At 41.7% G+C, this 27397-nt stretch overlaps 1 protein-coding gene across 1 annotated transcript in view; it reads left to right on the forward strand.

Moving 5' to 3' along the window:
* Positions 1-27397, forward strand: part of LOC126474555 (synaptotagmin-5) — a 258676-nt gene that overhangs the window by 122700 nt on the left and 108579 nt on the right. Inside the window, exon 4 of the mRNA XM_050102030.1 lies at positions 21243-21433. Coding sequence (XP_049957987.1) covers positions 21243-21433 — 191 coding nt within the window. The remainder of the gene's footprint in view (positions 1-21242; positions 21434-27397) is intronic.

Consider the following 27397-nt stretch of genomic DNA (forward strand, 5'->3'; position numbering starts at 1 on the left):
CATAAGGAACGTATAATCTCTGAAGTCAACTAGTAAAGTCAGGAACATTTTGCTAGTGGTGCTGACGTAAGCTTTTGTGTCGGTGTCGCTTAGTGGGAATGTGTACTGACATTCAAAGCTGCTCAGTGTATGGATGGTTAACTGTACTGGTTGGATGTGCCATTGACTGTTAGACAAAGGACGGCCACTCAGGTCACCCTTCCTCATATGTCTTGGTTTCTTACTCTGCGGACATATGGAGAAGCTTGTGTATGAAACCATTGTGGAAACAGAAGAAGTCTTTGTCGCTAGAATTGCCGTCGCTGCTGGTACAATTGCAGTCATGCCAGGAATCTTCGAACGGACGCCAAGTCGGTGATCCGACGATGTACTGCGTGCATACAGGCCAATGGTAGCGCATTCGAGCAGGTCCTGTGAATGACACTGTTGTAACTAGCATGCTAAACTATCTTCTGTGTAAATTGCCCACAGCGTCAGAAATTGTCGTCAGGGACTATGGGTACCATAACTAAATATGTTTGTTGTGATGTTCTCTACCTCCTGTATTAATTTCAAGGAATAGTTCCGGAACATCCTATGTATAAATATGTTGTTAGTTCTTTCGGACACCATTGAGAAAAATTAGAGAACCGCCATTTGAAGCTGATTGCCGAATGATTCTACCTTCGCCAACATACATTGAGCGTGCGGACCACAAAGATAAGATACGAGAAATTACGGAGCGGAAGAGCGAAAGAAAGAGTTGCTTCACCCTCCACCTCCACAAGTGAAATCAACAGTGATGTACCAGGAGTAAGCTACAGCTCTATGAGATGAATTGCAATTTTGGTTGTGACCTGCCTAAACAGAATTCACCCTCATGGTCCCCCATTTTCATCTAATGCAATCCCAACTTTTGTTTCGCTCACATGGACCGCTTGCAGATTAGAGTAGACAACCCCCCCCCTCCCCCCCCCCCCCCCCCCCCCCCCGCCCGCCAGAGGGCATACAGACAGTCGTTTTTCCCACGCTCTGCGAGTGACGAGTGACACAGGAAAGAAAGTGACTAGTAGTGATACAGGGTACCCTCCGCCACGCACCGTACACTGGTTTGCAGAGTATCTGTGTAGATGTAGATGTACATCCAGCAACCACTATGAATTACGACACAGACGACTTACAGACATTAGCTGCGAGTACGTATTGATTTAAATCAATAGAGAAAGTTGAAAATTTGTGTCTGATAGGGATTTGAACCCGGGTCTCCTGCTTACTATCAGATAGCATCTGGACACAGTGGTTGTCGCAACTGCGCAGACTATCCTAACACGCCTTCCGTCAGACACAGATTCTCAACTTATCTGTGCACTCCGAATGTAATGCCCCTTGCCCACTACACTCATTACTCGTGACATTTCACCGTCCTCACCTTAATTATACATCCGATAGCACAGACATCATTTTGATCCAGCAGTCACTAAGAATTAAGACACACAGAAGTTACAGACATTGGCTGCGAGTGGGTGAGGACGATCAGTGATGTCTTCAGTGCAGATAAACACAAGAGTCGAACTCTTACGGGCATCAGCGAAATGCCGTGATTAATGAGCATAATGGGCAAGGGACACTACATTCGTAGTGTGTGGAGAAGCTGAGAATCTGGATCAGACGGGAGGAATGGTAGAGTAGATGGCGCAATTTCTTTTTTTTTTTTTTTAAGAATAACAAATTTTTATTTATATCCACATTTCTCGATCATTAATTGTAGATCTGTATGTTACACAACGTACTACTATTCTTACAATGTAACTCAAATTCACATTGATGTGAACAAAGTATCAGCGAAGAGGTTTCCACAGGTTGAAAACCTCTGCCAATATCTTTCGTTCTGGAGTTGGGAAGGCCTTGTACTTCTCAATGAAGTTACGAAGAGCAACAACACCAAGGGTAAATAGTGCATGCCTCTGTAAGCCGCTTAGTATGGGACGCACGGTTAGCAGCATTCGCAAAACACACTCCAGCGAATGCTATGCCTTCGTTTGTCAAAGGAGCCCATATTTTGCTAAGAAGCGGCTGTTCCGGTCCGACCATCTGCCTAGTAAGTAGGATAGCAGGGTTCCAATCCCGGTCCGATACCGATTTGCAACTTTCCTCATTAATTTCAACCAAATGCCCACTCGCAGCCAATGTCTGTAATTACTTTTATCTTAACATCCTGTATAGGCACCTGGGGGTCTACTCCAATCTGCAAGGGGTCCATGTGAGCGAAAAAAAAATGGGATTGCATCAGACGAAAATGGGGTTCCACGAGAGTGAATCCTGTTTAGGCAAGTCGCAACCAAAATTCAGAATCCTCTCATAGAGCTGAAGCTTACTCCTCTTCGTCCCGTTTGTGGAGGTAGAGGGTAAAGCAACTCTTTCTTTCGCTCTTCCGCTCGCAACATTCAACGACATTATTAATTATTTTTCTGTCTCCGCTCTGTAACGTACTACCTCTTGTCCTTCTTAGAGGGATGGAAAGAGTATCTGGCGTTGCCCGTGACGGGCCAGAAACCGTTTCGTCACTCATCAAGAGGTGTATCAGTTCGTGACATAACACAACACGGCACAATCCCACTTCGCAAAGGCTACATATAAGGCTCTGCATTTTAAGATCGTTTCACACTTTTCCGGCTTTCGAAAACACGGCGCCGGTTGCACGGATGCCGATAGGGACTTCTGACATCTGCAGTCTGCGGTGTAGCCTGTGTCGACAGGCCGCAACGACAACAGCACGTCAGGCGTCCCTAAAGTATGACACAGGATAAAGAAATTGATCGCAGTAAAAAAATCCCTCTAGTGGTTTTTTGTAGATGTCTAAAGAAAAGGAGAAATAGGGTGCAGTGGGTTCATCCAATCAAGATGAGATGATCGATGCTGGAACATTCATTGTATGTTTTGAGGTCTTGAGAAACGATGCTGATAAGTTTCTCATCTACACTCCTGGAAATGGAAAAAAGAACACATTGACACCGGTGTGTCAGACCCACCATACTTGCTCCGGACACTGCGAGAGGGCTGTACAAGCAATGATCACACGCACGGCACAGCGGACACACCAGGAACCGCGGTGTTGGCCGTCGAATGGCGCTAGCTGCGCAGCATTTGTGCACCGCCGCCGTCAGTGTCAGCCAGTTTGCCGTGGCATACGGAGCTCCATCGCAGTCTTTAACACTGGTAGCATGCCGCGACAGCGTGGACGTGAACCGTATGTGCAGTTGACGGACTTTGAGCGAGGGCGTATAGTGGGCATGCGGGAGGCCGGGTGGACGTACCGCCGAATTGCTCAACACGTGGAGCGTGAGGTCTCCACAGTACATCGATGTTGTCGCCAGTGGTCGGCGGAAGGTGCACGTGCCCGTCGACCTGGGACCGGACCGCAGCGACGCACGGATGCACGCCAAGACCGTAGGATCCTACGCAGTGCCGTAGGGGACCGCACCGCCACTTCCCAGCAAATTAGGGACACTGTTGCTCCTGGGGTATCGGCGAGGACCATTCGCAACCGTCTCCATGAAGCTGGGCTACGGTCCCGCACACCGTTAGGCCGTCTTCCGCTCACGCCCCAACATCGTGCAGCCCGCCTCCAGTGGTGTCGCGACAGGCGTGAATGGAGGGACGAATGGAGACGTGTCGTCTTCAGCGATGAGAGTCGCTTCTGCCTTGGTGCCAATGATGGTCGTATGCGTGTTTGGCGCCGTGCAGGTGAGCGCCACAATCAGGACTGCATACGACCGAGGCACACAGGGCCAACACCCGGCATCATGGTGTGGGGAGCGATCTCCTACACTGGCCGTACACCACTGGTGATCGTCGAGGGGACACTGAATAGTGCACGGTACATCCAAACCGTCATCGAACCCATCGTTCTACCATTCCTAGACCGGCAAGGGAACTTGCTGTTCCAACAGGACAATGCACGTCCGCATGTATCCCGTGCCACCCAACGTGCTCTAGAAGGTGTAAGTCAACTACCCTGGCCAGCAAGATCTCCGGATCTGTCCCCCATTGAGCATGTTTGGGACTGGATGAAGCGTCGTCTCACGCGGTCTGCACGTCCAGCACGAACGCTGGTCCAACTGAGGCGCCAGGTGGAAATGGCATGGCAAGCCGTTCCACAGGACTACATCCAGCATCTCTACGATCGTCTCCATGGGAGAATAGCAGCCTGCATTGCTGCGAAAGGTGGATATACACTGTACTAGTGCCGACATTGTGCATGCTCTGTTGCCTGTGTCTATGTGCCTGTGGTTCTGTCAGTGTGATCATGTGATGTATCTGACCCCAGGAATGTGTCACTAAAGTTTCCCCTTCCTGGGACAATGAATTCACGGTGTTCTTATTTCAATTTCCAGGAGTGTATTTTAGGACGATTATGCTAACCGTTAACGGTCTGCCTGTAAGATCGAAGGATTCAATCCACGCCGCAACACATCCTTCAGGGAAAGTATGAAACCTATACGTATGTTGGCTGCCACAATCAGGGAAAATGAAAAATTTTAAATTTTACTGTAATTTCCGTTCCTGTTCCAAAGGACTTTAATATAATGTATTTAAAAAATATTCAAGAAGCAAAGACATATGTATTAAAATATAATATTGTTAGGGACAAAAATCTTAAATGCAAGGTGACGTTTAAGACGTAAAGTATTTAATTTAGAGCCGCGCGGGATTAGCCGAGCGGTCGCGCCGGCACTGTAGCTCAGCGTGTTCGGTCAGAGGGCTAGCTGCGGACGAAAACGAACAAAAAGAGATTTTAAAAAAAGCGGTCTTAGACGCTGCAGTCATGGACTGTGCGGCTGGTCCCAGCGGAGGTTCGAGTCCTCCCTCGGACATGGGTGTGTGTGTGTTTGTCCTTAGGATAATTTAGGTTAAGTAGTGTGTAAGGTTAGGGACTGATGACCTTAGCAGTTAAGTCCCATAAGATTTCACACACATTTGAACATTTAATTTAGAAATTGAATGAATTAAGTGATGAAGTTTCGGAGTGGTCTGAGATAGTGGGACATGCGCAAAATGTGGAGTCTTCGTAACGATACTGTAGGACATCATTCACACTTGCATTTACGGCCTTGTTTGGCCTTTTTATTTCAGAAGCGATTCGTAACACTCTCAGCTGAAATTTCACTACTTCATCGTCGTCGAAACCGTTTTAAGTTCGGAATTATGTCACTGAAAAACCACGTATGCATATCTGGTTTTTGCTTCAAGGCACCGATTAATTCAAATTGAACTAGATCTGGTTTGCTTGCTTTCCTTTTAAGCAGTGTTGATTTCTAAAATGTTTCAACGTCTACCGTGATAAAAACAGGTAACAAGTATAATTTTAAGCGAGAGAACACAAAAGCGTTGGCGACCACATCAACAAACGTCAGATACCGCCAAATGTGACCGCTAACAATGGCCACGTAGCCTGTACTCCATTTGACAGCTTAGTTTGCCGTCGCCGGCAGCCGGTTGTGGCAGTGGGGGCGGCCGGTCTCACACAGCAGCAGCAAGGCAGTCACGTGCCGTTTATCAGGCGTCGGGCAAGTGTGAAATGTCTCGTGCAATGTACCCCCTGACAGCCGTGTACCGACGTCCTTTACACGGCAGCCAGACAAGTGTGAAACGACCCCATCGCGGAGGTTGGCAGCAGAAGACGACGAATTATAAGCGGACTAAGTCGTCCGAATCCTATCTACTTCTGACGATTCAGAGCTAGGGATCGCTGGGGGTCCGCGCGGGATTAGCCGAGCGGTCGTAGGCGCTGCAGTCATGGACTGTGCGGCTGGTCCCGGCGGAGGTTCGAGTCCTCCCTCGGGCATGGATGTGTGTTTGTCCTTAGGATAATTTAGGTTATGTAGTGTGTAAGCTTAGGGATTGATGACCTTAGCAGTTAAGTCCCAGATTTCACACACATTTTAACATTTTTTTTATCTCTGGGGACCTGTGGTCTAAACGAACGCCTTCAGACGCGCAGCGTCACGGCACTTCTGTGGCGCTCAGTGATGAACTTAACGACCTACCGCCACTGGCAGCGTCTAAATGCCACTGGGCCATCACTAGCAGAACATTGCTTCCAAAAACGGCCTTCACACGACACCACTCTGTGGCCACAAACCATACTCTGTTCAGAATTACTTTAGGATTGGCACTTTGGCAGGAACACATGGAGGCGTGGAGCAAGAGGGTTGCCACGTCCCACACGGGACACACACGTAATCTTACAGATCATTCAAACCGGCAGACTATTCAGTGTACGAATATGGAACTGGGGGCAGTGTGTTCTGGAAGAGCTGCACTGTATTTTCATTTTAACATTATTTATTGCAACACATTATTAAGACGATTTACGGGCAGTTTACGAAAGTTCTTTTGCTGGCGGCTGTCAACCGAATTTTCGACATGCGGGGAATTTGTTGTTATAAAAGTTAGGTGAACATCTTAAAAATACGTCACATTTTCATCTACCGCACACCGAAACCCTGTCAGTTTTCCAAGACAAGATAATGTTAGCTAAATGTGATGCACAATGGACCATTCACGTGGCAAGTAAGTCACCCGTATGGTTTCGTTACGGGAAACTGTTCGCTAGGTTTATAATTCACCTTGATGTCCTCGCTTGGTGGGAACTGTAGCAGCGAGGAGGCGAGCAACGGTGCGCGGAGCGATGTTGCAGACCAAATGAGCTGATATAATAATTTTGTAAATTAATTCCTCTGATTTAGCTAACTTGTAATTTTTATTCTATAAAATAACATGATGAAAATCAAGAACTCGTAGATGTATTTCAAGAAGTAGATGTGAATAATAACTGACGAAATATTACTTCACAGTGAGTAAGGCTACAAATCACTCTTACATAACAATTGCGTTAATAATGCTGGGCCAAATCTTCCTCGGTTTAACTACTTCTGCTTCAATAACATTTCAAATAAACTGTAAATAACTACATTTCTGTCTCAAATGAACCATTGTTACTGTCCTCAGACGACTCAGAGAATATCGCTTTCACTTTACACCACCGCAAGTAATCCACTCGAATATCGATGTGGACAACTGACCAGTAGAGATTTTCGGCGAGCAACGAGATATCTGCGTGAGCAGCGATGTGCCACCCGCAAGGCTGCTGCGTACATGTACTCTACCACCACTGCTGTTGTGGACAATTACACAGGGCACGGGCCCTCATAGGTACATCCAAATGTAATAGACGAATAACGTTGCTTAGCTGGGTGGTAACGTTTTTACCTCCCATGCATTGGGCCCGGGTCCGATTCACGGCCGGGTCGGAGATTTTCTCCATCCGTGGACTGGGTGTTGTCATTATCATCATTTCATCCTCTTCATCGGCCGCAAGTCGCCCAATGTGGCGCCAAATGAAATAAGACTTGCACTTGGCGGCCGAACTCGAATGGGACATCCCGTCCAACAATGCCAAACGATCACTTCATTTCATTTACCACTTTCTACAGGAGTACCCCAAGATATTTTTTTTTTCCTTTATTGATTTTCGATTTCCCCTCCCACAGGCGGGGGTGGGGAGGGGGGGGTGGGAAGGGCTGACAGCAGTTTAATACGCTGCTCTACAGCCGAGGGACGAGTTAAACAAACAATGGTAAGATAACAAACAACGTATAAAAAATGCGATAAAAACACGACGTCGACGATGCGGATGAAGGCACACAGTAAGTAGACAGGCATAATTAAAAAGACTTGGCGACAGTCTGGTGTCTGTTCGCTCGAGATAAAAAAAAAAAAACTAGCAACAGTATGGTGGCTGTTCGCAACACTGACAGGGGACGCTCAGCACTGAACATTCACTGAAAATAGCGCTATAGGCGACACTATCCAGCAATCTATGTCTCATCCAAAACCATTTTGCATTCAAAAGGAGAGTAAAACTTTACCTGTTACCATTGGCATAGCTTCCCTCTTACCATATTCCAGCTGTACACCTTTCTATCAAACAACAAATCAGTATTTTGGTCTCTTTGTCAACACTGTCCATGCTTTCCTCAGTCCTTTTTACTTGAGTTTTCTTCCTTCCATTTCACCTGCTAAGTTTACCCCATTATTTATCTCTTTTCTCTAGACCAATCAACTGCTTCTCCAGATCTGATTCCACATCTGTATCTACATACACACTGTGCAAGCCACTGTATCATTCATGGAGGAGGGTACCTTGTACCACAACTAGTCATTTCATTTCCTGTTCCACTCACAAATAAAGAAAGAGAAAAATGGCTTTCTGTAAGCCTCTGTAAGAGCCCTAGTTTCTCTTCTCTTGTCTTCTTGGTTCTTATGTCAAATGTGCATTACCAGTAGTAGAATCATTCTGCAGACAGCTTCAAATGGCAGTCATTTAAATTATCTCAATAGTGTTCCATTGAAAGAATGTTATGTTTCTTCCAGAAATTCCCACTTGATTTTATGAAGCAACTCCATAATACACGAATATTGAACAAACTTATCGGTAACAAATCTAGCAGCTCGCATCTGAATTGCTTCAATGTCTTCCTTTAATTCCTTCTAGACTGATACCATACCTTTTGTTACATGTCATTATGCACATTTGACAAGAAAATGAAAAAATGAGGAAATTACTTAACATAATGTTAATGAGACTGACTTAGCATTACTATATTATTATTATTTTAACATCATGATTATTATTATTATTATAAAGTGTGTACTGCTCATGTGCAATGTGTAATGTTAACTCACTAAAATGTCTTGACAGGTGAAATAAATTCATGAATGAATGAATGATGGTATGAAAGTAAGCTGAGAATGTCAACTTTTTCATTGTAAATAATGATTTTTATAGGCCTTTCAGCTATTAGAATTGCTCCACCACAAAGAAAGTCGGTGGCATAATTTGGGACGATGAGAAGTTTGCAACTTTTCTTAATCACCTTAGAGACAGTGCAGGCCTTATTCATGGCTTGCTTTTGGGCATTCTGGCTTATCACAAATACAAAACTGCCAAGACACTACTGCTACTTGTCATCAATGAGACTACTTTTAGCAATAACATGCCGTCTTCACTCTGGCATTGCCAGTGAATTCTAATTGACCCAATGTTTCTGCCTGGTTGTGCACTATTGATTGGCTCCTAAATCTGCCAGAGAACATTTAAACAGCTAACATATGAGGAGGCACTGCTGGAGTTTAAACTTTCACTTGTTGACAGAATGCAGGCACTATCACAACACTGTATTCTAATCAACAACTAACAGCACTATGCTGCAGTTGACACCCAGAACATCTTCACTGACACCAATTTCACAAAACCCCAGCTGAGCTGCCCCAACGTTCTATGCTGCCGCTGACTGCTGGATGACAGCTAGACCAACCCAAACCAGGACGTCCCCCCCCCTCTCCCCCTTTACCAGCCTGAGTGCCCTTCACAGCCTCGGCAGACAAAAGTCATGTACCACAACAGCTGAGGTTATCACCCTCCCATCTGGCCACTGACCTGACTTTGTGTATAAATAAAAGCCGTGCCAACCGAGTGCTTCCATGCCCAACACACAATAATACTACTGCTGATTTCATACTAGATTTGGGCAGGATGTACAGAGCTACAGGCAATCCTGTGCCGACACAAACTAATACAGCAACCTGACATAGGTGCATTGGGCCACTGTCCATAAACAAGATGCCTCTGCACACCACAACAAAACAGCACTAATCATTTTTTCAACAGGCATGTGGCTCCTGACTATTTGTCCCTGACAGAAGCCTGCACACATATTTCCTCCTCAATACTGAGGCCAATGTGACCACTCTATCACCTACTCTCACGCCTGCTACACTGTCTCTGTCACCACTGCAACGGCATGCAACCAATGACACTGTAACCACAGTTTCTGGAACTGCACACATCACACTCAATCTTGGCACAGATAAGCAAATACCTTGGACATTACCGGTGGCAGAGACAGCTGAACCAGTGCAGGGAGCTGACTTCCTCAGGAACTACCAACTATTGTCAGATTTAAATAGTGCCCTCCTACTATGATGAGACAGCCAGTAATTGATCCATGGTGCGGTCAGTGATGCACTACTTGCTGGCACTACAACACCTTCAGTCATGCTGCCACCTCTCGACACCCCATTTGACCTGAAGCTACAAAGTGAAGCACTTTCCAACCAGCTACACTTAAAGACAGCCAATTATGCATCATTACATCATGACAACAAGGTCACATGCCTCACCACCAATGAACAATTATGGCGACTTTTGTTTCGTTGTTGTCACTGTAAAGTCTTGTACCAGGGGAAGCAAGGGAGATGATGTTTGGTGCTGGTATCCTCGTTATACAACACAACTGCACGCATATATTAACAGAGTTCTTTATTTGCCAGAACAGAAAGGTACTTATCTGTAAGCTAGTCCATGTATTGTGGTACAAGCTCTTCTGTAATAGTCCATGTTAGCCTCACTGTTGGTGAAACACAAGTCCCTCTATGAACACTATTCCAGTCACTATTTACTGAGACTGAGACTCTGACTCTCTCTGACTGTGTCTGCGACTGTAACTATGACTGACTGGGCCCTCTAGTCTGCAACAGCTTTCTAATCACTGGCGGTCAAGATGGCGTTAGCAGCACATTGCTTGCGAGTCTGTCTTTAGCCTCTCTCCTGATAGGTGTGCTTGATTCAGCACCTTTTATCAGTCTCCTTGAAACCTCTTTGCGACCGCTGTGTTGGCGACAGCTTATACCAGCACAACCCCGCCCCCCCCCCCCCTCCCCAAATGCCTCACCATTGTCGTGTAGGGAGGCTGCAAACAACAACTAGGAGGGAGGCAGGATGCCGGATGTAGAGATGAGCCAGGAACCATGACTGTGAAGGACGGCGTACTCCTGACCATACCCCACCATCTGGCTTGCGAGGCAACAGGAACATGCTCCAGAAAACTGCTGCCAGGGCATGTCCTGGGGTGATGATGGCTAAGGCAATGGTCATGGCAGGTCCAGGTCCATTGGGTCAGTGAGTGGAGACAGTGGGGGCGAGGGCACATCACCCATCCGCTACTGCATGGGTGCCCTGGTGGCACCAGTGGGCAGCTGCAAAGGCCACGTGGTCCTGTGAGGCTGTGAATCTGGGGGAAGAATAGCAGTAGAATCATGAAGCAAATGACATGCACAAATTTGGCTCTGGTGGCCGTGCTGCAAACCATTGAGACCTGCAATTAAGTATATAAAAGAGCCATTGCATTCCTGGGTCATGCCTCTTTTCCATCGTCCACAGTTGCCATTAACCTTGCAAAGAACAAGATCTTGTGGTGCAAAGTGGTACTTGCAGAGCATTGGCAGCGCTGGACACTGTGATAGGTGTAACAAGTGTAGCAGCATCCGATGACGATGGCCATGCAGAAGTTCTGCCAGTGATGGTCCGTCTCGTGGGTGCGAGTGATAAGAGGTGAAAAAAAGTTCCAGCGCCTTTTCCTGGGTGTAGGTGGTGTGAAGCTTGGCCATCTGTTGTTTGATAGTGAGTATGGAGTGATCTGCTTCTCCGTTGGATTGCAGGTGAAATGGAGCACTTGTTAGATGACAAATGCCATTGCGTTCACAAAGCTGTTCAAAGTCACATGAAGTGAACTGTGGTCCATCGTCTGACACAAGTACTTCTGGCAAACGTTCGATGCAAAATATGGAGGACAACACTTGAATGGTGATACATGATGCAGTTCAATGGCACTGCAAATGGAAACTTGCTAAAAGACTCTACCACTATGAACCAACAAGAGGTCCAAAATGCAATATCAATGTGCACTCGTTGCCATGGCAATTGCATCTTGTGCCAAGCTGAGAATGTTTGTGGGGGGAGCGGATTGGTTCTCCACATATGCATAATACTGTGCCGTCATCTGTTCGGTGTGGGTGTCCATGCCCTGCCAAGTAAGTACAGTGCCATCAGGCTAGCTGTTTAGTGTGAAGAATTCGCCAATGTCCTTGGTGGAGCAATCACAACACATCCTTTTGCAACACTTTGGGAAAAAGCACATGCAATTGTCCACTGTGATTTTGAACTAGACTCACACCTTGTTGTATCAAATGGTTATGCTGATATGCAAAATATCACAGCTCAGTTCTGGACATTATTCAATGGATGAGGCCAAGACTTGTGAACGTAATGCAACAAAATCGTGATATTTGGGTCTGCTTCTGGTCCTGTGTTATTTTTCTGTAGTGTGAGGGAAGAGATTCCAGCAATTCAGAGTCCAACAACAATATGAAAATTGTGAGAGCACCTTGATGCAAAACACTTTGTTATTTGTTTACTTATTTATTCCCCAAACTAGTTTTGGTGACAAATCTCACTATCATATGTGGGTTCTTTAAATCTTATTTATTGTATGTTATGGCATCAAGGCAAACTCACAACTCCCATATTATTGTTTTTTTTTTTAATGCAAACACAGAACAAATGGAAGAGTTCAAAGATAAATTCAGAGTCCTGTGCATTGATTTGGCAACAAGATGTGGCAGATGCATCAAAATCAGAGTCTGGGCCAGTAGGAAGGTGAGATAGGGCTTCTGCATTGCTATGCTTTGCTGTGGGTCTGTACACAGTTTCATACTGATACTGCAAAAGCACCAAAGCTCAATGTTGCAATTTTTGAGCAGTGCATATTGGAACCAGTTTTGATGGATGAAATAAGGACTGCAAAGGCTTGTGATCTGTCACTAAAAAGAACTTGTGATCATACAAATAGTAATTGCATTTTTTCACACCATACACAACAGTGAGAGCCCCTTTTTCTATTTGATAGTAATTGCACTGAGCTTGAGTTAACAACTTTGAGGCAAAAGCAATAAGTGTGTCTTGCACACCAATCCTGTGTGAAAGCAAAGCACTTACCCCAAAGGAAGAAGCATCAACTTGCAAAACTACTTGCTTGACAGGGTCAAAATGCACTAAACACCTGTCACTAAGCAAGGTGTTTCTGAGTTTCTGACATGCATCTTGACAGTCTTTAGTCCACACAAAAGGTATATTTTTGCAATCAAAGCGATGCAGTGGACCATGATCTGAGCAGCTTTTGCCTAATACTGACTGCAGTTGAGACACATTGTGAGGAATAGGCAATTCAAGGATTGCAAGCAAATGAGATCGGAGGTGGTGCACACCCTGACTGTTTATCACATGACCTAAGTATTGTAGTTCAGTTTGAAAAAAAGTCACACTTTTTGAGACGACACTTGCGTCCTGCTTCTGACAACAGTTGAAAAAGAGTATGCAAATTGGTAATGTGTTCCTCTCGTGTAAGACCTGGGACAACAATGTCATCAAGGTAATTTGAACAAAATGGCACTTTTGCAGTCAGCTGTTACAAGTATGAAAAATGGAGGGTGCAGCAGAGCTGCCAAAGGGCAAGCAAAAATTTTTGAACAGTCTTAAGTGAGTATTTATTATAAACATTTTCCGTGATTCTTCATCCAATCGAATTTGCAAGTAGGCATCATGCAAATCTATGTCCATGAGTTCCTCAGAGCAAGGTAATGGATAAGTATCAACACAAATGCAGTTGTGACCGGAAGGCTTAGGCAACAAAACGAGAGGACGTGCTCACTGACTAGCTTGAATGGGAGCAATTACACCATTATCTTGCAATTCTTTCAGTTCACTGGCTACCTTGTCTTTCAATGTAATGTGCTACAAAGTTATTAGTTTTTCCCATTCCTTCTGAAAATAGTTCAGGAAATTCTTTAAGCAAGCTAGCGACATTCTCTTTTGGTGCAAATGTAGAGACTGACAGCACATTGTTGTGGATGCTAAGGCCAAACAAATCAAAGATATCTTTACCAAAATATGTTCTCACTGTCTCTTGACATCAACACAGAAAAATTCACTGTCCTAGTATGAGATTTGTAAGTGGCAGGCAAACTACACTGTCCAAGCACAGGAATTTCCTGTCTGTTGTAAGCAGTGAGATGCTTGCTAGATTTAGAAAGGCAAGGTGAGCCTAGCTGTTCATATGTGGCACAATTAAGCAACATTACTGATGCACCTGTATCTAACTGAAAATTCACACGATGGCCAGCAATTTGTAATGAGACAAATAGTTTGTTAGAACATCATTGCACAACACTAGGGTGAGAAGTAGGCACAACATTAATCTTACTTTTGTCAGACCCTGTTGTAGGTTTGGAAACCACAATGTTCACGGGCAAACCTGTCTTTTAAGGCGAGCTAAACATCTAGGGCAAGACTTCACTAAGTTCAAGTCTGTTTGCCTGTCTACACACTTATTGTTGTGGCTGCTTCGGGTGCTTGCAAGCAAGGGATGACTTGACCCAAAAAATTAGAGCCTGGTCAAACTTATTGGTCGCTATGGCACCCGAATCATATTACTCTAAGACTTGCAACACTTGAGCAAGTGATGGATCAGAATACTTTTGGATCTGTTCCTGTATTCTACTATCAGGGACACTGAATGTTATTGCATCCCTAATCTTTAAATCACTGTAAAAGTTGCCACAACTACACTTAAATTTACACTTCCAAGCCATGCCCATTAATTCTGAGTACCACTCATGCTATGTCTTTTCCAGCTTTTTCTGCAAGCAAAAAAGCTAATATCTAGCTGCAGCTACTTGGAAGTGCTGGTCATAACATTGAGTTAATGCAGCGGTTACTTAATCATAACTGAGTTCGTCGGGAGACATGGTTGGGAATAGTTTTTGTATTAACCTGAACACTGGGTACCCCACACTCGAAAGAAAGTATTATAGCTTGACAATGCCTTGAACATGGTGAACTTGACAATGTGCTTGGAACTGTGTTAGGTATTTGAGCCATTCCTCTTCTGTGTTGTTAAATTGTCGAACGTTGGTATGGTGGTCGGCGGTATTTGTTGGGCTGGTCGGTCAATCGGTTGTTGTTGTGCAGCCGACTCAGTTTGTGCAGACATTAGTTGTTTTATTGCCATCAGCAAGGCAGCAATTTGTCGGTTCTGAAATTGATTAGCTTGTTTAGAGCCATCACATTGGCCATCTGCAGGTGAGGCACAGGGCCAGGGGGTGGGAGTGAAGTAGCCATGGTTTACACAAATACGTTATAGCAAAAATGCAAGCAAAGACACTGAAAAAAGAAATTTGATTAGTTCTGCAGCTCCCCTCCTGGTATACCCCTTCAAGAACACAACAAATTAGCAAAATGATCACCCCTGCAACTAAAACACAAGAGAAGCAATCAAAATCTTTGGCCAAATTGATTAACTTCAATCTGCACAGAATTATACTCATTGCCACTGTAGAATCTTGTACCAGGGGAAGCAAGGGAGAGGATGTTGTTTGATGGCCAGTATCCTTTCTCTACAAACACAGCTGCACCCTTGTATTAACAGGGTTCTTTATTTACCAGAACAGAAAGCTACTTATCTTTAAGCTAGTCCATGTGTTGTGGTACAAGCTCTTCCATAATAGTCCATGTTAGTCTCACTGCTGGTGAAGTAGAAGTCCCGCTATGAACACTACTCCAGTCATTATTTACTGACTGAGACTGAGACTCTTGACTCTCTCTGACTGTGACTGACTGGGCCCTCTGGTCTGAAATGGCTTTCTAATCACTGGTGGTCGAGGGAGTGTTAGCAGCACATTGCTTGCAGGTCTGTCTTTGGCCTCTCTCCTGATAGGCATGCTTGATTCAGTGCCTATTATAGATCTTCTTGCACCCTCTTTGTCGACCGGTGTGCTGGCAACAGCTTACACTATCACAGAGACAAATCATGGACACCACCACATCACTATACACAGGCCAATAGCATCTCGACAATCTTAATAATCTCGACACTGATCACTAGCATGCCGCTGCTACTACGGACACTTCTCAGGTTAGTGGAGTGACACAATCCCCACTTGAGTGTGCTCCTGAGAGAATGCTGTGTGACATTAAAAGTGACAGTAAATCACATCACACCCCACTTCCTGGACTCACTCCACGGTCCCGCATTAGACCACATACAGTCTGCGACATGTGGGATGGTACAGTCCACCACATTACAACCACACCTGGACCTCTGCCCATCACTGCCCCCATCACCTAGTTCCCCACAAACTTTAAGTGGATAAATCTGTGGTGGACAAACTTTTGTGAGCTGACATAGTCAGGCCATTAGACAGTGCATGGGCCTCCCCAAACAAACTAGTTCTTAAAAAGTCCTTGGTGCATATGCGGTGACTACTGTTACCTCAGTGCTTGTACAATCATTGACAGCTACCCTATTCCAAATGCATTATTTTTCCCATGCCTTGGCTGGGGCAAAAACAGCATAGCTGCAAATTCCAATCGCGGACAAATGTATACCAAAACTATGATAATCATGCCATTCCTCTACATGCTGAACAGACTAAAAAATATGGCAACGATATGTCAAAGATTCTTTGATAATATACTGTTCAATTTGCCTTTTCGTTATGCCTATCTAGATGATGTTATAATCTTTTCACAAAACAAGCAATAACATGATGACCATGTGCTTATCATCCTTGATAATCTGGCCTCTCACGGGATTGTAATATATGATGACAAGTGCCAACTTCAGCAACCTCACGCGGCCTGTGTTGGGCATCATGTTGACATGTCTCGGATGCATCCTATTCCTGAGAAAACTGACCTGATCCAATCCCAACAACTACCAAGAACTGCATGGGTTTTCAGGGGTCATATGTTTCTACAGGAACCAATTGCCTCATTGTAAATGGCACCTCAAGAGGACACTGCAAATGCAGATAGCCTTCGACAAAATTAAAGAGTACCTGTTACATGCCATGACCCTCACCCACCCATCACCCAATGCATGTCCAATTATCGCATCTGATGCTAGCAGGTGTGAGATTAAGGCTGCTTTACAACAAGAGATTGGTGGAATCACTCAGCTGCTCATCATCACACAGCTGCCCACATCACTTCAGACAGATGACACTCCTTCACAGCCTCTCCTCATGCGCTCCACACCACAGGAGGGAAGGGAGAGGTTCTGTGGCGGCATAACATCTTTATCTCTGTAAATGAGGATTGCTGTCCCATGAGACATTAAGAGTTAGTACGCTCTGTACGTTCATGGTACTTACACGTGTTATGTGTATATGCTTACTACTAAATAGTGGGGAAATCATATCTCTACATTGTTTCACTATTCTACTAACACACTGCCTGTACCCCATTTCCCACAACAGTTTCCACATCAAAACAGATTTAATAGTGTGCTGGAACTTATGTCATGCCTCAGTTACATGATTCATAACATTTGCAACACATTCTCACACTTTCACAATAGACTCAGCCAGTTTGGGAAGGGAGAGGATAACTGGTGGTGACAGGAAGGGCATTCAGCCACCCTCTATCACTAACATACATGAAGCTGAAAAAAACATGCCAAAGCTATGAAGTTACAAGAAAAGGCCAATCAGAAGAAGGAGGAGGAGGAGGAGAAGACTTATCAGTACACATTTGCAAACAGTCCTGCTTCTTTCTTGAAACCAAAGCAATGTTCACCATCTTCTGCTGGGTTTTGGAATACTGCATTTTTTACTAGAATATGATTTCAGTTTTAATACTGGGAGACCACATAGTAACAGAAACATAAAATATTTATGTTACATACTATGCTGTGAAAAGTGGAATATGGTAGCAACACTTCAACCGTTCTGGCAAAGAAATTTAATCTTATATGAAATTATTGTGCCAGTACTCAATTTTGGCACACTTTTATTTGTTGCCTCCAGACCATGTTTATTCAGTTTCAATGCATATGTCTTCTCTGAAATTCATTCATTTTTTCTTGTAAATGTGCAGGGAAAGAATGGAACCAAAAGACCAATTATATATCCATTTTTCTTCATTCTTAGAGAATATATTCATTCAGAATGAAAATTCAGAAATAATTCAAGTGACTAGATTCAATTTCATGCCTGATGTAAACAATGTTCGTGCTGTTTACTTTGTACAAACAGATAAATACCTCTGCTGCTAATCTTTTATGACTGAACTTTATTTTGCTGCATTTAACTAATAATAGAGGAAGAACGGAAACAGATATTAACAATTTATTTATTTATTTACAGCTCGAAACATGTATTTAACATGCATGGGAAATGTTACAATAATTACATTTAGATTATTGATACATAATGTATATAGATTACATGCTATTAAGTAAAAGATCATTGAAGTATATTTAACATAGCATTCCTGAGGTCAAATCATGTCAGCACCATACTGTATGGGCACTTCAATATAAGCCACTTTTTAAACTCATTTTTAAAAATTTTACCAGAAAGCTGTTTCAGGTTGTTTGACAGAGAATTATAAAATATTGCTCCCTTAATGACTGGGGTATAATTTGTTAGATTCAATCTTCTGCTCACCATATGAAAGTCTGATTTGTGTCTTGTATCATAATCATGAATTTCCATATTCCTGTTTGTCACTTTTTTGTCTTTTTTCACTAATAATATTGATTGAAACATATACGCTGCATAGATAGTCATAATATTAAAATTAGCAAATGGGTTTTTGCATGAAGTTCTGGGTCTTACTTTTGCCATAGTTCTTATTACTCTTTTCTGCAATACAAATACCCTTCTTATATTGTATTGGCTACGCCCACCCCACAATACAATGCCATAAGATACCCAAAATACGCTATTTTTATTGCTTCAATATCTAGATATTGAACTAATCTCCTTAGTAAATGCAGACTAGATGTTATTTTACCACAGACATGATCTATTTGCTGATTCCACGAAAGTCTGTCATCTATATATATCCCCAGAAATTTACATTCTGAACAGGTATTTTCGTGAATGTCCTCATTTACAACAGTATTTTTATTTGAGCCACTTGTCTTAAAATAAATTAAATTAGTTTTGTTAATATTGACCCTCAGGTTTTCTTTGGGCTTTTTCAACAAAATTCTGTACCACGGAATTTAGGCCATCATTACTACATGCCCAGCAAACCCCAGAGGTGTCATCAGCACACATAGTAACACGATGACTGGTGTCTAATACTCCCGGGAAATCATTCACATAGCAAATAAACAAGAAGGGGCCCAAGATAGAGCCTTGTGGCACACCAAAATTTATATTTCTTATCTTTGATATTCTTTTTTCGATTACCTCTCCATTATCATACACGACTTCTGTGCATTGTTGTCTATCTTTAAGGTAAGAGTCTATTAAAAGCAACAGTTTCCCACTGACACCATTACAAGTAAGTTTACTTAAAAGAGTGCCATGATGGACTCCGTCAAATGCTTTGGAAAGATCTAAAAACACTCCTGCTGTTTTGTAACCCTCATTTATTTTCTCCATCAGACAATGTACAAACTGTACTGCTGCAGATATGGTGATCCGACCACTTCTAAAGCCATGTTAGAAATCTCCTATTGAGTTATTCGTATTATAGTGCTCGATTAAGATTTCTAGCATTATTTTTTCAATTAATTTACCAAACACTGAGGTTAAGGCAACTGGTCAGTAGTTCTGTGGTTGCTTTCTTTCCCCTTTTTTATATAAAGGTTTAACTACAGCAAGTTTCAGTTTCTTCGGAAACACACCTTCTACAAGTACACAGTTTATTAGATTGACTAATGGCCTGGCTAACTCACCCTTGCATTTTTTCAGGAGAAAAGGAGAAAATTCATCCCATCCAGCTGATCTTTTATTTTTTAGGCTGTCAATTACCTGAGTTATGTCCTTGATGGTTACTGTAGGTAGCTTACAAGAGTCCCGTTCCTTTTCCATATCATATTTAAACTGCTCTCCTGTTTCATGCAGGTATCATTTTCCATAGCATCTATAAAGTAATCATTAAATATATTGCTAACTATATAAGGATCAGAAAAATTATCATTATGTATACTTAACTCTATATTAATGATATGAATTAATAGAGGGAAACATTCCACATGGGAAAAATATACCTAAAAACAAAGATGATGTGACTTACCAAACGAAAGCGCTGGCACGTCGATAGACACACAAATAAACACAAACATACACACAAAATTCAAGCTTTTGCAACAAACTGTTGCCTCATCAGGAAAGAGGGAAGGAGAGGGAAAGACGAAAGGATGTGGGTTTTAAGGGAGAGGGTAAGGAGTCATTCCAATCCCGGTAGTGGAAAGACTTACCTTAGGGGGAAAAAAGGACAGGTATACACTCGCACACACACTCATATCCATCCGCACATACACAGACACAAGCAGACATAATGTGTTTAGGTATAACTCTATATTATTAATTTTAGTTTTTTGAATCAGTGTTCCTCATATCATTAACTACTGCCCAGCACAACTTTGAGACACAATCAGAATTTCTGATCTGTTTGCTAATATGTTCTGCTTTCCTTCTCTTTACTTCCTTGCGATACTCATATTTATATTTTTTATAATCCTCTTTATATTAATCAATCACAATATAAGTCTGTGCTTAGGAGTCAATGAACATATTATTGATGTACTTGCCAGTGAGCTCTTATGACAAAATTACATGCCATTTGCTAGACACATAGGGCAGAAAATAGTATATGATTCCTCTGTTTGATGATTATCCTGCAAAATATTGAGCCTGAATGTTATAACATTAAACTGGATTTCAAGAAACGAGCTGTGGAGAGGCAAATGTTAAAGAAAATGATAACACCTCCTTGTTGCACATATGGGAAAAATAATTTCCAACATGATGAATATGTAATAAATGAAATTAATGATAAATTATTGATAATTATTGAAAATATGAGTTCAGTGATTGTATTCTGCAAAACAGTTGCATTTATTCATACATATATATTAACAGTTTTTGAAATCCTACATGCATCTGTGCACTGCCTTTTTTAATGTCAATATGGTCATAATATGAAGCTGTCAATATTCATGGTTATGTATGATTTTGTAAATGTAACAGTAATCCCAAAATTTATCATGACATTTCAGGTACTGCTCTTTCTAATAAACACTATGAATATAGATAACTAACGCCTCCTTTCCTTGCTATTAATACTCCAGGACCTTCACAGTTCATTTGGGACCCCCCCCCCCCTCTCTCTCTCTCTCTCTTTCATGCTATAAAAGTGATGACACATATTTCCTCATAAACTGCCTCAGTTTTACCATTCAATGGCTTTCAATATAACAACTAGCACATGTAATATTGAGTTATATAGTGTATATAAGCATATTGATTATATTAATAAACTAATCATAGTTTGAATTTTTCAGCACATGACCTTGCAGGCAGTGAACAAGGTGGCTTCAGTGATCCATACGTTCGACTCAGTCTTGTGCCACCTGTAGACAACCGTAAAAGACAAACAGCCATACACCGTCATGATCCAAATCCATTTTTTAATCAGCATTTCAAATTCCCTGTATCACACCAGGATTTACAGGAAAAAACACTTGTATTGCAGGTAATATTTTCCATCAATTAATAATAATTTAGAGAAAAGCAATAATAATTGTGCTAGCATGAAACAAATAAGTAAACACAGTGATATTCATTGTGGATTACTGTTATTTAATAACGAACAGGAAGCAGAAAAAATAGTGTACATTAGTTGATAATAGCAGCCAAAAACGCAAATATTTTGAAAGAGCTTACTTTTCTGCATAATTCATTCAATCAGTCATTGCGTTTCTTAGATTCCTTCACAAGCAGAACTTTCAGGAATATGAAACAATTCAGGATATACAAAAGTAAAAATGAAACTTTTGTTGAATCTGTTCATTTTAGTAACATTAATCTGTCACACACAGCTGTATACCATATGCATTTATCTGCAATTCTGGCACTCCTGCAATATGGAGGTGAACTCAGAGAATGGTAGTGATATTATCTGCATGACTCATAAATCCAACTTTTGCAGGCACAAGCCTTGGAGCCATGGCCAACATGTCACATGATGATACCTGTTGGCCTTCTACTATAAATAAATACCTGTCATGATGATGGGTGTATCAAGCAGTTCATATTTTGTTACTAAGTAATATATCTCAAAAACTGTTTTAACCTAACTTTCAGAATGTGGGCTTTGCTTTCAGAACTTTTTAGAGTATTTGGTGGTGTGACTTTCATTCATTATGCTCATGTTACTTGCGGTCATAAAGTTCACCTTCTACTCATTTTTGGCTATTGACTTGGTGTCAGTCTCGCTTTCCATATCCATATTGTTAGTGGCAGTGTGACATGCCTAGTTGATATGAGGCTACAAAACTTAAGTGGCAAAGAGGAACTTAAACCATTGCATGTTAGTAGTACATGATGGATGCAAAGTTTATTGAATTGTAGCTGAAGCAGCTGATTCTTCAACGCCAATTGGAGGGTCCTAAGCCAGAGTGAACCAACTACAAATTTTGTCATTTTAGGTTAGCTATTGATAATGGTGCAGAAAATTATAAAGATTCATATGGCAATATGAACCAGTACTCTTGAGGGACACTGAGCAATTTTTTTTTTTTATGTTGGCACTTCTGGAGTGTCTCAGATCTACATTTATCTCTGGTGCCAGAGTGAACTGAATCCAGTAACAAGATGGCAGAAGAAGTTGCATACAGGAGTTCAGAAGAGTCAAATGACAGTAATGTTGACATTGAGTGTGGTTCCAGCAATGAATATGTGCCATCCTCACGTCAATCAAGTAGTCAAGGTATGTTTTATACTTAAAACTGCACAAATTTGACTAAGAATGGTGTACAACATTAGTTCGTTGCATGCGATTATTGAAGGCTGCTGTCATATGCAAAAGTGAACTAACTACATGATGATGTGCTGTGCTACCATCTAGGGAGTAAACTGTGAACTACATAGTGGAATACTCACAACTACCGATAGGGACATGTTCCTGATCAATTATTACAGTTGCTGAACATCGAGAATGCTGTCAGCATTAGGAACACAGTTGGTACACTTTGGCAAATGAAATATATGAAAACGCATCGTTTTGACTGCACATCTGTTGTCAACTTTTATTTAACTATTTTACTTGCTAAATTGTATTCATAATTATGTAAGTGGAGAACATGTACGCCATAGTTTTACATTAAGTAACATTTTATTTTTTTTCAGAATCCAAAGAACCAATTAGGGTGAAGCCCATCCAGGTAACTGGAAAAAGAATGTTCGGAAGACTCGCAAAAACAGCGGAAACACATTTACATCATCAACGAGACAAACAGTAATGGGAAAAACGTTAAAGGACTACCACTGTACATGTCTTCACAAATGTTATGAAAAAGTCTCGCTGCAGGATCGACAGTTATTTTTTGATATGTATTACAGTGATGGACGGTATGAAACACAAACAGCTTTGATCGGATGGTCTGTAAAGTCCTTCATTGTGAAGGACAGAAGATCAAATGCTGATGATCCCCTAAGAACATTTACTCGACATTACTTTATTCCTACCACACCAGGTGATGTGAAGGTTTGCAAAAATATGTTCCTAAACACATTGCAAAGATTCACAGAGCTCTTCTGAAAGTGAAGTCTGGTCAACTACAAGACAGATGAGGAAAACATGAGCCGCATAATAAATTTCCTGAAGAAAGAATTTGTCCCATCAGAGATCATATTAATTCATTTCCATGCTATAGGAGCCACTATTGTCGGAAGGATAGTCCTGATAGGAAGTATCTCTCCTGTCACCTCAATTTGAGCTTGATGTACAGGCTGTATAAAGAGCAACTGATAGCAGAAAATGCAGAGTCTGACATTATGTCACAATCATTGTATGAAAAAGTTTTCAAAGCTAAGTTCAACCTCTCATTGAAATTGCCACACAAAGACACATGCAAGAAATGTGATATCTTTCAAATTAAAACCAACACTCTAAAAGCACTAGAGAACACTTCTGACAATGTGAAAGCTCTTGAAGATGTAAACATGGAAAGAGAGCTACATCATTGACAGGTTGAACATGCAAGGGCAACACTACGAAAAGACAAAGAGAAAGCAATAAATGGTGAATGCACAGTCCTTGCATTTGATCTGAAAAAGACAATTTTGCTCCCAAAAGTTCCCACTGGTGTTGTGTATTACAAACGTCAACTTTCGTGCTTCAATTTGGGTATCCTTGATATTGGTACATCCAAAGGAACTATGCACCTTTGGCATGAGGGAATAGCAGGTCAAGGACCAGATGAGATAGGATCATGTCTTTGAAACACCTAAATGCTAATCCTACGAAAGAAACTGTTGTGTTTTGGTCAGACTCATGTGGTGGCTAAAAGAGAAATCAAAAATTTTTAATCCCAGGCCATAATTATCTGCCCAATGACACTGATTTCAGTCATATTGAGAACAAGATGAGATGCAACCAAAACATTTACCATATGCATGAAATCCAGAACATAATGAAAACATGCAGAGTCAAGAAACAAAAGTTCGGTGTAGTGGAAATGAAATGTGATGATTTCTTCAGCTCTGACAGCTTAACATCAGTTTTAAGAAACAGGAAAATAGTTGATGGACTAACTGTAGCTTGGATGAAAATAAGATGCATCAGAATAAGCAAAGAGAATCCCAATGTAATGCAGTTCAAGTACACACACAATGATGATGTGGAGTACTATGAAGCTAGTTTCTGTAAACGAGCTAGAGGTCAGACGCCCAATCTTCACCACATAGCACTGACTCTCAAGTATCCCAGAGGAAGACCACTTACGAGTGCAAAGAAGAAAGATGAGTCAATGCTGTGCTTCATTCCCCCTATCGGCCATGATTTTTACAAGAACTTGCGAAGTGCTGCAGAGATAGCTGGAAATTCCAGTGAAGATGGGTTATCAGAAGATGAATGAGATTCCCAAAAATTCTGTATAAAATGTACCAGACATAGTTTCCTTATAGTATACGACGTTTTCTGTTGAAGAATGAAACAAGACTGCTATAAACATAACACGTGTCACGAAACAAAAGTGCTTTAATAGTTACATCTGTGCTGAGACAATGTACTTATTCAAACTTTATTTCACTTCCTTATAATCACCATCATTTTTTTCAGTCCTGTAACAGGTGCGATTTGATTGAAAAGCCAATAAACAAGATTCAGTATATGTTAGCAATCTGTTGAAGATCATTTACTGCCCTCAATATCTCATCAGATTTTTTTTCTGTAGTTGAACTTTAGAGCTGAATATCTTGAAACATGTAATTTGTAGTTGGTTCACTCTGGCATAGGACGCTCCAATTATCAACAGCAAATTTAGAGACTGAGATACCACAGAAAGAACAGATCTACCTGCAGAAGTGCACAGCAGAGCAGGATAATGTTCCATTATCAGCATCAACACACTGAAACATACACAAGCATTTTCAGCATCTACTTTTCTGGCATTTGACAATTTGAGGAAAAGTTGGAATAAATATCTACAATGATTTATACTGCATTGCAAGAATAGGAACATTTCTGACACACATGTTCAGTCTGCTTTGTTATTGTCTTCTGTTTGTCAGAAACATGATCTGTGTCACAAACTATGACCACTCACAGAGGCTAGTATCTTATCATTCAGTGTCTTGCATAATTTGTTCATTTCAAGATGTAACCATATGTAATGGTAGCTAGGCTAAATTTAGTCAGTGTCAGAAGACAATGAAACAGTCATATAAATCCTGATTGGCTGTGTGTCAAGTGGTGGGAGTTATGTCAGAATGGTCAGTGATGTGAAAATCCAAAGGCAGTGTTTAAAATAAATACTGAGTTTTAAAAAGATCTTTCTCATTACGATATACCAATTGGGTATGCTCACTGTAGAATGAAGCACCACTACACAATCAGGGTGGTCATGGAAGATGTCGTTTTGCAATGGGACAAAGTTCGAGACAAATTAGGAGAGAGAGGACAGGTTGCATGTCATACATAGCTGGAGGCCAGAACCAGATAGAATGTTTGTACATGGCCCAACACTGTGGCTGCATACTGCAGCCAACACAAGATTTCCCTCCCACACTCCTTATTGGCTGTTCTGGTGGCATGTAGGGAATTCTTGATCAGCATATTTTATGGGAACACTGCTTTTACTCCATTGAAGAATATTTGAATTTATGAAGTGTTTTACATAAATACTTATGTATAAAGTGTATTACTGTAACCTTAAACACATATGCCTAGAAATGACTTTCAGCTGTATACTTATAACTTGATTTGTCCAATGTCTTATGCCTAAGCTGCTTTGTAGACAACAGGACCAATAAATACAACAACAAAGATTCTCTGCTGAAATGACAATTCTACTCAGCACATAGGCCACAACAGTGGTTGTTTGAGTACCACAGACAAAAATTTGAGTGGAAGAAAATTTTGAATTAGCAACAAAAATTTATGATATCCCCCAGACCCAGATTGGCTAGGTGACCTGCACATCTCTCTTCTCTCTGTAGAAGTTTTAGGGTATCTCATGCTTAAATATATGTTACTCTTACCTATGAAGCCCATGTTGAGTGCTTAATAGCTATGGGTAACATGTGCAAGAAGTACCCAGAAAGTAGATTACATTTTCACCTGCAGCAACAATGGGCAGGGTTAGCACGGCGATACAGATGTCTGAGCATTTGTCTGTTCAGTCAGCATCCAGCCATGTCAATATGAGGTTGGTGGCATTTCCTGTTATTTCCCAGTACAAGTTTTAAATGTGTGCCACAACTGGAAATCCCACTAGGTGGGAAGTGCTGTCAGTAGTAACATTTCTTTGTGGCTAGAAACCATAAACGAATTGAAATTTATTGGTAACTATGTGAAGTATATGGAAACAACATGATCACTGAAGGTGACAGTGAAGCTGAACTGCAGGAGGGCATGACTAACTGCTGAAAGTCTCAGGCAGCAGAATTTTATGTTAGTGGAATTTAAAAAGCTTGTTTGCTGTTATGAAAGTGCCTAAATTTGTGTGAAGACTCTGTTGGAAAGTAGTATTTAAGTATCACTTTCAAATGAATGAATCAAACATCATAAAAGATAAGAGATTACAAAGATTTACAATGATTAACTCTTTTTTTATTGCGATACTGACCTTCACAGAGGCCTTAAGATGTTGATAAATGGTGTGGCTGCGATGGAGTGTCGTAGAATGGCTATAGGTGCTAGGTGACTGGGTTGCAGGGGGAGCAGCGAGCACAAATGTTAGTCTTGATACTGGTACAACTACTATGAGCCTAGAGACTTGGAGATGCACATAGTAACCTTGAACTATGTTTAAAATATGAGGTTTGTGAAATTTTACATCTGAAAGGTATTTATGACATTTTTTGCTTGTTCAGTGGTGACATAGGCTAATTATTAATTGAATTGTGTGAATCAAGAACAGGTATTTGTAATAATTGAAAAGAGCTCCCAAAAATGAAGACAAAGAAGGAGGAGGGAGGGGGCATCTATCTCAAC

The sequence above is a fragment of the Schistocerca serialis genome, chromosome 4 (assembly GCF_023864345.2).
Source record: "Schistocerca serialis cubense isolate TAMUIC-IGC-003099 chromosome 4, iqSchSeri2.2, whole genome shotgun sequence".
Classification (NCBI taxonomy): Eukaryota; Metazoa; Arthropoda; class Insecta; order Orthoptera; family Acrididae; genus Schistocerca; species Schistocerca serialis.